The sequence below is a fragment of the Cyprinus carpio genome, chromosome A14 (genome assembly GCF_018340385.1).
Source record: "Cyprinus carpio isolate SPL01 chromosome A14, ASM1834038v1, whole genome shotgun sequence".
Classification (NCBI taxonomy): Eukaryota; Metazoa; Chordata; class Actinopteri; order Cypriniformes; family Cyprinidae; genus Cyprinus; species Cyprinus carpio.
The window spans coordinates 5,182,758-5,195,918 of NC_056585.1; the positions used below are offsets into that span (position 1 = coordinate 5,182,758).

General features: G+C 36.2%; 1 protein-coding gene across 1 annotated transcript; it reads right to left on the minus strand.

Moving 5' to 3' along the window:
• Window positions 1-8,899: 8,899 nt before the first annotated feature.
• LOC109056864 (SH2 domain-containing protein 1A-like) lies at window positions 8,900-10,752 on the minus strand. The gene is made up of 3 exons (XM_019074055.2): window positions 10,553-10,752; window positions 10,187-10,250; window positions 8,900-9,166 (listed from the first exon to the last, which is right to left on the minus strand). The coding sequence occupies exons 1-3, from the start codon at window positions 10,687-10,689 to the stop codon at window positions 9,041-9,043; spliced, it is 327 nt and encodes a 108-aa protein (XP_018929600.1). The 5' UTR covers window positions 10,690-10,752; the 3' UTR covers window positions 8,900-9,040.
• Window positions 10,753-13,161: the final 2,409 nt, after the last annotated feature.

A 13,161-nucleotide genomic window follows, 5' to 3' on the forward strand; every position in this document is an offset into this window, starting at 1 on the left:
TCAACACTGCACTGGCTCCCTATTGAACAACATGATGACATCACTGAATCATAAATGAACAGACTTTAACTGAAAAACTGACTGTTTGTTATTGTCAGCTTGCATAATTGACAAACTATTTTCCTGTTTGACACTGTAAAGCTGCTTTGACAATGAATATTGTGTAGAGTACTTTAAAAATAAATAAAGGTGACTTGACTTGGAACTGAACTCTGAGCAGGACTGCTGTCCCCTGCTGTAGGATCATAGAAAATGAGAGTTTCCTCCGCTGCAGTCCCAGTGGCTTATTTTACTGACAGTTCAGCATTGTGTGATAGATTTGCAAAAGAACACCCTTATCTCACACCCTCATTTCCGAAAACTAGATTTCTACAATTAAAACCGGGGACATTTCCAAAATATCATTTAAATCTCACTGAAGGGATGAAAACAATGTGTTTCAGTTTATGAAAATGAGTAAAATGTTGGTAGATTTCAGATACTGAAAAAAAAAGAAAAAAAAAATGCAATGCCCCAAACTGTGGGAAGATTTTGCAAAGGTGCGAAGAGCTCAACTTCTCAAAGTGAGAGTGCACAAACAGGAAACCGTTTTTCATTTGGCATGCGCCCCAATATATCCAGCCTTTCATTTGAGATTTGCAACCGAATCGTACGTAGGAAGGTGAAGGAGAGTGACTATGCACTGAAAAAACAAAAGACAGTACAAAAGATGGTGAGAGAACACTATAACGGTTGGCTTTTGCACGTATCAGATAGCGACAGGGAGCTGCAGCCACAGATGTTTACAGTTTAACCACATTTTTTGCAGAAGAGACACAAAACACGTACCATGTTCGCGTCGAAGGCTCTTTCCACATGACCTGTGCTAGCGGCATCATATGTGTCATGTGGAGCGATCAGCCCCGCAGAAGTGCTAGATTGCGCTGCATGGTGTTAATAGTCCAAACCTCATGAGTGGAGAGAGACAGACAGAGAGGCGGGAGTGTGTTTGTTTGCTGCAGGTGCAGACAGAGACACACACAGCACTAAACACCCTCAGCCCTCTGAAGTGTTGCATCACCAGCACCGCAGACCACCACACACAAGTGACATGACTACACGTGTCACTAGGTTTTACTTTCAGTTTGATGTGTTCAGAAAAATGCACGTTAATTAATCAAATGCAGTGTTCTGTGGTCTTAATTATCTGAATTAGTGCAATTTCTTATTAACAGTGAGAAGTAAGTGTGGTTGTGACAGATAAAACGCCACATAAAGCATGCATGATGACTCTTATTAGCACATCAGGAACTTTGGAGATGTGGATTTGCCGGTTTGGTGCAATGTTATACAGTTCTCCAGCTATCCAGCTCTTCTGACTGGAGCCAATACAGTAAAAGATCAAATTCACTGTAGAAATGTACGTCTAAAAAATACAGAGGAAATGAAAAAAAAGGTTTTCTCAGGAAAATAGATATATACTGTATTAACAATGACTTAGACCTGAGTTCTGAGGGTATTAATTGATGGTATCCTGTTGAGGTCTCTGTCTAAAATAAGTTTCAAAAATAATGTTTAAGAGTGCGATTCCTGGTTTACCCATGATTCTGCAATGAAACATCCAGCATTCAGAGAGTCTTTGAGCCTGTAGTTCAGTGCTCACATACTTCTCTCGTGAACTTTTGCACTGTGTTGAAGAAAGCTGTTGTATCGCTTGGTTGCAGTGTGAATGGGGTGTTAAAACAAAGATAGATGGACAGGGTCTCGTCACACACCTGCATGAGTCAAAAACAGGACAATAGCATTTTGGAAAACAAGTGAAATTTGAATTGTTGTCCAAATAAAATAAATGAAATGTAACCACTCAATTCTGTCATCATTAACTATTTCCAAATGCATGTATCATTTAGTTTTGCATCAGCGATCACCTTGTTCTATTATCAACCACTTTGCAAAAATAATTTATAACTAATTTACATGACAAACTCATGAAATTCATAAAAGTTTGTGTAGTAAATGATTCTGTTTTTTTTTTTTTGCACCAACAGTGCAAGTAAACCATTATTATAGATTCATATATATATATAAATTAATCCAACCTAACATTACAGTTTTTAAATATACTTTTATATTGCCATTATTTGACATTAAATCTTTAAATTAATGAAGAAACAACATAAAGACAGTATATTTTTTAATATTTGTCTAATGGCATCTTTTTTATGACTGAAGGCAAGTATCACTGAAACCCATGTTAGTGATGTCTCTATGAAATTGTTTTTTTTCTTCTAATACTTAACCACTGACTAACCATTCAACATTACAGTACACCTGAGAGCATTTTTAACATTTATTAGTCTTTTAAAAAATAACTTCTATTTGAGCATGTAGCAATGTAGTTTTCCGACCTTAAAGTAATGTTCTAAAATTATTTCAGTGGTAGAGCACCTCTAAACCGGACACATTCGACTGCCCCATCCACCTGAGCTGCCTCCTAGCCACATACGTCATGTATTTTACTCGTAGCCTGGGTGGAGTTAGCCAACAGCTAACTATAAAGCGAAACGATCTAATAAACAAGTCTCAAAACCAACGCCATGGCAGAGCCAGCAAAGAAACCAAAAAGGAATTTGTCAGAGGAAGTGAAGAAAAGAAAGAGATAGAGTGATCGAACACAAGGCCGAACACAAGACGAGAGCTGTAACATGTGCACCATGTCTGGTTCAACAGCCAAGATCCAAAAACTAATTTCCCAGTCTACTTCATGTCTGAACGATTATTCAAATAAAGAGGCTCTGTTACTTTACAGCCTTATAAACTTACGACAATGTCCAATGTATATGCTATTATGAACATTATGGCTACATGATTATGTAAACATACTACCATTCTTTTCATTCGTCATTGGAGTTTTCAATTCTGGAGTATATATGTAGATATTTGGATATCTGGAATGATATTTGTAGAACATAGTGTAACACGGGCTACTTCCTGGTCGGTGGGCATGGTTTCCAAACAAGGTTTCTCCATTCACCGGTTCCTCAGCTTAATCAACAAATGCAAGTGTATTACGCTGCCCACAAGCAAGCTTATACAGCGACAGTATTCATGACACTGGTGACAGACCATCGCACTTGTCAACCACATGAGCAAAAGTTACATGGTGTTGCTTAAAGCAATCTTCACATGTCATGTTATGCCATATTTAGCTCCCTGCGCCCTTCAGAAATTAGGAAATTTACAGAAATTGAATAAAGTTATCAAACACTAAATTCTAGTTTAAATAAAGATTAATCCTTAAAGCTACAAAAGTTATTGATTTCCTCTTTTCTTCTTTTGTTCTTTGATTAGTAGACATCACAGCAGCTGGTTATGAGGTTATTTTGGCTGTTTTAAGAGCTGCGGCTGCTGAACATGCCGTGGATCTGACACGCATCGCAGCGCTTTACCTCTGAACCACTTCAGGTCTTAAAGTCTCTGCTAATGAACTGACGAGGTGAATCGGGTGTGTTAGATGAGGAAGACAGTGCTGCTGCTCCAGGACAGTTTTAAAAACCATTTCTGAGACATGTTCTTAAATGTAACTCATATAACAAATACTTACATGCATGCACAGTTTTAAAGCATTGCCTTTTTGGTAACTTAACTGAATACATAACTATGACATTGCGTGCTCGTAGTTTCTTTTTTGCGCTTTGATATGAAACGATACAGGCTACAGCACGTGGCCCAATCATCCAGTCTCTTGATGCATTTCTGGCTCATTTCCAGGAATGTTTTGGGAAAAACTGTGAGAGATTCCAGTGTTGGTGAGCAATTATACTATTTGCAATAAGGAAATAGCTCTATGAATAATTATGCCATACGTTTACACACTTTAGCTGCTGCCAGTGGACCAGTGGACCACTAGACCACTACAACTTCAAGTTGGCAATCTCCATCTAGGGAACATAGAATGGTTCCTGTTTTTGGAGAAATCCACCACTGACATCATCCTTGGGCACCTCTGGTTTGTCAAACAGCATCCAGTGCCGTCCTGGACCACAGCAGAAGTCCTAAAATTGGTGATGCTTTCCAGAGTGCTTTCCCGAAGTTCCTCTTCCTCCCAAGAAACCTGTGGAGAAGATCCCAGTACTCTTCACATTCAAGAAAGTCCTGTGGAGAAACAATCTGTAGATATACCAGCCTGTTACGCCCCTTTCAGTGATGTGTTTTACCCGAGAAAAGCCTTCCAACTACCACCAGACCATGGTACTGTTCCAGTAACCTCATTCTGAGTGAGCCAGGGCCCCATCCCTGAACAGAAAACCTTGGAGGAGTATATTCGGGAGGCTTTACAGCAAGGATACATCTGTCCTTCTATGTCCCCTGCTGCTTCAAGGCAAAAAAGGACAAAGGCTTGAGGTCTTGCATAAACTATTAGGCATTATACAAGATCACAGTAAAGTTCCACTACCCACTTGCCCTCATCCCAGCAGCCCTGGAACATCTAAGAGGCACTTCTATCTTGAATAAGTTGGACCTCCGGAGTGCATATAACCTCATCCGGATATGCGAGGGAGAAAAACTGAAGACCGCCTTCATGACCCCCATGGGTCACAATGAATACTTAGTGATGCCGTATGGCCTGGGAAACACTCCTTCCGTATTCCAGGATTTCTTGCATGAGGTGCTCGGGAAGTACCTTCACCAGTTTGTTCTAGTTTGCATCAAAGACATCTACTCCCGGAGCTTGGCCGAACATCGCCAGCACCTCTCAGAGGTCTTCCAATGCTGGCGGAATTTTCAACTGTTCCTCAAATCTGAACAATCAGTAAAGATGTTATTCGGATGGATAACTGGTATCTGCTATCTTGCACTGGCCTATGCCCACAACAGTTAAAGAGTTACAATGCTTCCTTGGATTTGCCCACTTTTGTTGCCACTTTATCCATTGCTTAAAGTCCATCATCACTCCACTGACCAACCTCCTGAAAAGCAGGCCCAAGTCTCTGTCCTGGACGCTAGGCACCACCAAAGCCATGCAACAGCTCAAGAGGGCTTTAGACCATCACACCACTCTTCATCCTGACCCTGAGAAACCCTTCGTCGTCGAAGTGGACACCTCCACCACACAGGGGTAGGAGTGATGCTTTCTCAGCAGCAGGGGACACCATCAAAACTCCATCCATGTGCCTTCTTTTCAAAGAAACTCACATCGACAGTCGTGAGCTTCTGGCCATCAAGAAGGCTTTAGAGGAATGGAGGCATTGGTTAGAGGGAACTTGGCATCTATCCACAATCCTTACCGACCACAAAAATCTGCAACACCTCCACAACACGCCTTACCCCCACCAAGCCAGATAGGCCCTTTTCTTCATAAGGTTCAGCACCAATATCCTATCGACCAGGCTCAAAGAAAACAAAAGCAAACACTTTTTCCTATATATTCCCAAGTTATGGTCAAGATACATTATGGTCCATGTCACCTGAATACTAATCACCAGCACCTAAATGTAAATAATTTTTACAATATACAAGCTCTCTATCTTAAGTTCAGTCTTTGTCTGGTCTCCGATATGGAAACACGTATACTGACCTGCAATCTATTTCCCTGTCATACTTATCTCAGATGATTCCTGCTCCAGCGTTCCTGGTACTCCTCTCCTTCTCTGTGCTCCAGTGTTCTCTGTGTTTCCAGTGTGTAATTCCCTGTGTGTGTGCATTGCTGCAAGTGTGCGATCCATACTCACCGTCCTGTTATCTTGTCATCATTATCTTGTCATCAAATTATTATAATGTTATAATGAAATGCAGATAGTGATATTACATACATGTATACAGTGTCAAATCAATAAAAGAATGCAATTTAGTGCAGTATTCTGTAAATTATATCAGTGAAATTGGGGACACACATTGCTCATAAATGGCCCAATTGCAAGCAAGTTATGAATATTATAACATGTTTGGTTTGTTTGGCAGTTTATTATTGTTTGTAAAAATGCACAAGCTTGTTTTGGTTTTATAATTCATCAATGCATTTATTCATTAGGAATTGCTTTGCTTATTTTAAACCTAGTTCGTTGCTTGACATTTAAATGCTCATCATTTCAAAGTAACCGATCGCAGGGAAAGTCCCCATCAAACCAGAGCTTCTCTAAATCAGTTTAGTTATCCTGGAGATAGTCATGCAGAAAATATTTAAAGTAGGCGTTTCATCACTCATCCCAGGGGCTTCATTTAGATGTTGGATGCTTCAGTTTCCATCCCAGAAGCGTTTCATCTCACACACAGTTGCGATCGCATTGATCGTACGGGGAAACTGTTGGTTTGAGATGAAAGGACAGCGCGTAGGTGGCTGGCAGGTGGGGTTGCGGTGAATTCATCTTTGGACAAGGAAAATGTGATTAAATATTTTTTTGAAAAGGAAAATATGCTTATTAAAGCGTGAAATAAGCAACCGCAGCAGAAAAGCCAGAACAAGATGGAAGGAGCAGGAAAGAGGTGGTTTGTTCTGTTTCGTTTCACTCTGATGTGGCTGATTGTGTGAGTTTGTCTGTGCCTCGGTGGACCTTTACACTTCTTCTACGGTTTGAATGGTTTCCAAAGGTGAACACTTAAACAGAAGCAAGTGTAGCGTACATGGAAACAAAAAACAAAACAAAACAAAAAAAACTTTTTTAAGTCCTTAGCATTTTTCTAGGATATTGCATTATCATTATATTATCATCATGCAGTTAATACATTTATATAAATTATGTTTGTACTGTACTTTAAAAACAATGTTTTAATGCCAAATGTTATCTTTCCCCTTATGCCAGTATATACATGTGCAGTTTCGACTACTCTCAGCTCAAGCTAACTGTTCATGTTAAAGTGATTATTAACCATGAAAAGCACATTCTCTCCTCATCTATGCACTGGCTCTCAATCAACCATCACACACTGTTAATGGCACCCACTGAAGTGTTTGATTTTGAGGGTAACACTTTATCTTAGAAAGCGAGGATTTTTTACAGCCCTAGAGTTTATAGATCATTAAAACATGTTGAAAAGATCGGCATGATGTTCTACAAGCTGCATCTTCAGGCTGTATGGAGCATGGATTGCCATGACAAACACCAATAACTACTGATTTAAAGAATCAGACTAGTCTGCAATACTTATATTCAACAGTACATTAATAAATATACTTTACTTATCTTTAATATTTTAATAAAAATGACAAATTAAGTTTTACCACTGTAATATCCTATTCAATTTATTTGTAAAAATACTTTTCATAATTATTTTATGTTCAGTAAATTGTCTGTGTGTGTGTGTGTGTGTGTATATATATATATATACAGTACAGACCAAAAGTTTGGAAACATTACTATTTTTAATGTTTTTGAAAGAAGTCTCTTCTGCTCATCAAGCCTGCATTTATTTGATCAAAAATACAGAAAAAAACAGTAATATTGTATTATTACAACCTAAAATAATAGTTTTCTATTTGAATATACTTTAAAAAAAATAATTTATTCCTGTGATGCAAAGCTGAATTTTTCAGCATCATTACTCCAGCCTTCAGTGTCACATGTAACATCCAGTCTATCACATGATCATTTAGAAATCATTCTAATATTCTGATTTATTATGAGTGTTGGAAACAGTTCTGCTGTCTAATATATTTGATGAATAAAAGGTTAAAAAGAACTAAATTTATTCAAAATAAAAATAAAAATTCTAATAATATATATTCTAATAATATATTTTCTTTACTATCACTTTTTATCACTTTAACACATCCTTGCTGATTAAAAGTATTGATTTTATTTAAAAAAAGAAAGAAAAAAATTACTGACCCCAAATTACTGACCACTAGTGTATATTGTTATTACAAAATATTTATTTTATTTTTATTCATCAAAGTATCCTAAAAAAGTATCACATGTTCTGAAAAAATATTAAGCAGCAGAACTGTTTCCAACTTTGATAATGAATCATCATATTAGAATGATTTCTAAAGGATCATGTGATAATGATCCTAAAAATTCAGCTTTGCATCACAGAAATAAATGATAATTTAAAGTATAATAAATTTTAAAGACAATTATTTTAAATTGTAATAATATATCACAATATTACTGTTTTTTTCTGTATTTTTGATCAAATAAATGCAGGCTTGATGAGCAGAAGAAACTTCTTTCAAAAACATTAAAAATAGTAATGTTTCCAAACTTTTGGTCTGTACTGTATATATATAGATACATTTAGGAGTCAAATACATTTCTAATATTCTACTATTAGGTACCTATAGTAATGAACACAACTTTCACACTCAAAATAATAAATGAATAAATAAATAAAAATGTTCATGTAATGTGTGGTCAAGGGTAGTCCAAATTTTAATTTAAAATAATTAAAACCAGTCAGAGATAAAAATGTATTTACAGCTAAAGAGCCAATTTATGAGCAGACTACTTGAACCATGAAACATTTTGTATACAACACAAAACAAGTTTTGAAATATAATTATTGTTATTAAACTGTAATAAATGATGTGTGATTTACTAAAATGCACTGCAAAATATATATATATATATAAAAATAATAATATATATATATATATATATATATATATATATATATATATATATCTATAGATATATATATATATATATATATATATATATATTATATATATATATATATATATTACCAGAATTTTTTCAGTTATCTATTCAGATTCAAATTAAAATGATGCTTTAGAAAGTCCAGGTTTACTGAGATGAGGATGGAATAATGCAGAACTTTATAGGTCAGTTTGGTAATGATAATAAACCCAAATAACTACATGTTTAGGACAGGGTTAATCGTTGACCACTGATCTCAATATTAAACATTTTAGATTCAGCTTTCTCAATTTCCCACATTGAAAACACTTTACAAAATGAGGTTTTTGTTTTTTCCTTTTATACAAATCCTTTCATATGTACAGAAATCCACATGTGTAAAAAAGTATTATCATATAATGATATATGTCCACATGCTTGTAGTTTGTTTTGGAGGTCTGCGGCGGATGGTCATGAGGATCCTTCTAGCAGGGCTTCTGGACAGTCACGGGGTACAGGAGGGGCACGGCGATGCCCTGGTCCGGTTTCTCAAAGGCGCTGATCAGATTCTTGACTTTTCTGAACAAGCGTTTATTCTGACCTGGTGCTGTCTGTAAACAATAAATGAATAAATAAACAAACAACAACAGCATCAGTATAATCTATCTGCAAGGAGCAGATAAACTAAAATTGTTCTAACCACTTCTGCTGCACCATATGAAATTATCAATGTGTGTGTATAGTGCATGAATATAACGCTGCATATATTGTTTTCCTTATATCATCTATATTAGATCTGTATCTATAATGTCACGCAGTTTCAAGTTGAGATGTTAGCTTTATAAAACAGCTCATCTGTGAGGGAGCTGATAGTGCTGAGAGATCTCTCTCTCTGTTTAATCACTCTTTCAATCCCACTCCATCCAGACAAAACCTTTCCATAACTATATACATTTGATGCATTCTCAAAAAACAACAACACACGGTTGTGTTATAATTATCATTGATAGATTAACACATTTTGAACTTCCTAACACATGCAAAACAAACTTCAATATAAAACCGTTTTTAATTGGTTGTGTTTCATTAGTATAATCAGTCAGTTTGTGTGTATGTAGGCACAAAGCATGTTTTAAAAGAGAAATGTCATGTGTGTGTGTGTGTGTTTATTTATTTTTATATATAAGTAGAATTCCAGACTTAATGTGACAGGGTTGAAACAAAGCATCTTTTTAAGGTTAAAAAGTAGTAATATCACAAATACAGACCATTTTAAAACAAATGTTAATAATATCATGAATAATAAAAAAAATTAAAAAAATTAAAAAAAACAAGAATCTATTGTCTAGAAAAATTCATGCACAGATGGTTTCCTGAGAATGACTCATTTGCAGTCTTTCTTTGTTTGAGCAGATGCTTTTATTCAACTTATAAAAGATAAATGTAGCTGACAAATGAGGAAACACACAACTACTACAATTTCGTAATTATACAAATACTAATTATTATTATAGGGGTAATTATTAGTCATATTGTTGCCTGAAATATAAATGTTCAAAGAAGAGCATTTCAGGACAACTGAGTGTTTTTAATGCTCATGTCTGCTGTTGTGTTTGATGTCCGTCGCTCACCTCGGCCGCCCAGGAGCCCGCCGCGTCTCTCTGGAGCCGGTACGTGTAGACGAAACCATTACACCTGCAGCGCAAATCAAGCACAAACCAACACAGTCTGAGCATCTCTGAGGAAAAACAGGCTACACTCTAAAAAAAGATTTTACATTTACACATCATAAATATATATTTGAGTACAATCATTTATTTATTTATTTTTTCAGTTTTTCGGCTTCAAAATTTCAGATTTAATTTAATGTGGTATTTGCCATTTCTTTGTAATTCTGAAATTTCTGAGTGAAAAGCATTTCTACAGCAAATATATATATATTTGAGTGACACATGTTGAGGCTACATGAGAAAAGCAGAGATTTGTGGAGGACTTACAGAACGCAGAGGCAGTATGCGCCTTGAACGCTCTCACTGTCTCGAATTAAATAGCTGCCGTCTTTGCCCGCTTCACACAGACGCTTCTCGCACGTCTCTCGGCTGATGGCCCCGTGATACACAGACAGCGATTCCATTGCACTGCATGCATTGTCTCTCAGACTTCACTACACGCATGTGATATTTGTTCCTTGAGCAGGAAATGATGAAACAAGGCAGGAAATAAGCACTTCAAAAAATAAGGCACAATTTCTGCAACAATAGCAAAAGCATGCAAAATGTCAGGTGAGCATTAGAGAATGTAGGTTCAGCTCATCTGGAGTCAGATATCAGGACGCACCGCTGATATCACATTAATGCTGCATAACGGGTGTGATCTCTTTTGTGCGTGAAATTGTTTATATGTAACATTTTATTTTAGACAATACCTCTTCAAAAATCTCTTTTTTTTCACACATTCGTTCCACTCAATAAACCAATATTGTATTGATCTTTCTAGTTGCTTTCACAGGTCTCACCTAAGAGTCTCACCTAAGTTTTCAAAAATATAGCAGGCCTCAACTGAAGCTCTGTAAACTAGATGTCACTTGTTAGGGTTATGGGTTAGGGTTATGTCACTTGTTTTTGGCCAGGGAAAATATGAAAGACTTCAGATGGGTGAGGAGCACATCAGTTCTGTGATGAATGTTGAAGTTTCCTTTTCTTTGTTTGTTTGATAGTATTGCGCATGAACAAGGTGGGAAAATAGTGATGTATCCTGTGATAGAGCATCCCTGTCACCACATACATCCTGTCTCTCTCTCTCTCTCTCTCTCTCTGTATCTTGAAGTGCATGTTGTTGACATAGATATAAACCAAGAATCAGAACTGCATTTGCTCCTCGTTTCCCACCTTTACCTCCAGCTCCTTCTTTTAGACCAATTTAATTGAAGACATTCTTATTTAGTTGGACTAAATACGGTATAGCTGGAAATGTAAAGACAAGCAGAGAATACATAAATGAGATGAAGAGACAGAAAAACACAGTTGGAGATGTTACTGAGTTTTTCAAGGAAGAGACATTTTTCAGAGATGGTTTACTTCACAATACACGGCTGGCTCATGCCACTGTCATCGGTCAGTGAAGAGAGCACAGAGAAGATCGATTCCGCAGAAGAAAGATGAGGGTGAGTGTATGATCACAGAATGTGCTGTTCTGCCTAAAACAAGAGTACTGATGCTAAAATCCTAATAGTGTAACTGTGATAGAAGAAGCTGAAATCACACCCCAACAACTGCATCCACAGGTCCATTTTTCCAATTAATCAAGAAGTGGAAAAAAAGAGACAATATAATATCAAAGAGAGGGCTTAATTGGATCAGTATTATATGATGCATGATGATGGCAGAGAATAATGCTGAATCAGAAATGACAGGTGGAAATGATCAAAATGCATGGAGGAGATGATGTGTGTGTTTGAAGTCCCGTTCTAAGCATTTGCTTTGTTTGTTCTGTGTATGATTTTAATCTGGACTAGTTTGTGATTTTACTCATACCGAAAGTGCTTTTGCAGAGTATTTTCTAGAAACCTCAGTCTGTGATGGTGAGATGTTTTCCCCAGTGTTTACTGGTAGTGAGCCTGTGTTTGAATCTATGGGTGACGCTACAGATTCACTCAGATCAATATACTCTGATATACTCATCTTATTACTATGCTGGCTGTTCTGCAGTGTATTTGTAGATAATATTGGTTTCTGGTCTTTGCCTAAATGTCTGTGCCAGTTCTGTGTAGTATTATTATTATTATTATTATTATTATTATTATTATTATTATCTCAGACAGTTCCTTCAACCCTAAAACACTACACAGTGTAATGTGTAATTCAAAATATGGGTAAAACACCCATGAAATAAAAATAAAAAATAAAAAAAACAATAACAATACAAAAAATCCCTTCAGTGAATTTAGTCCTTTTCTTACAGTGTAGGTTTTGTTAAAAGCATTATAATTAAGACAAGAATGAGAAAACTCTTAGAATTGCTTGAATTAGTTTCTGACTGCAGAGTCGAAGTCCTGCCTGCTGTAGATACTTCTGACACAATCACTAATATTGGCAAAATGTTCTTTGAGCTCTGTGTTTATGACACTGCATGATCATGGCGTGATTTTATCTTCAGACACAGATATCAAAGGTTGTACATTAGACACTCAGATGCAGCAACACATCAATATTGCCCTCTTGTGGACTAGATATTATGGTCATTTAAAAGAAGAGTTCAACCAAAATGGAAATCCTGCTGCCATGTACTCACCTTCATATCCTTTCAAACTCATACAATGTAAGAAATGCTCACCTACTTCATCTTAACAGCTTCAGTTCAGTTGCTGCCTTACATTTTTAAATATAAGCAAATTGGACATACAAGTCATTTCAACTCAAATTATATTAAACTGACTTTAGAAAATTGAGTTAAATCTTGTATAACTTTATATATATGTATATATAATTGATATATACTTATTTGGATTCGTGTTGTTTTATTTTGTATTTTTATATTTATGTTTTTATGATTGACATTTGGGGTGAACTATTCCTAGGATATTTTGTATTATTATTTCAAGCTTAGG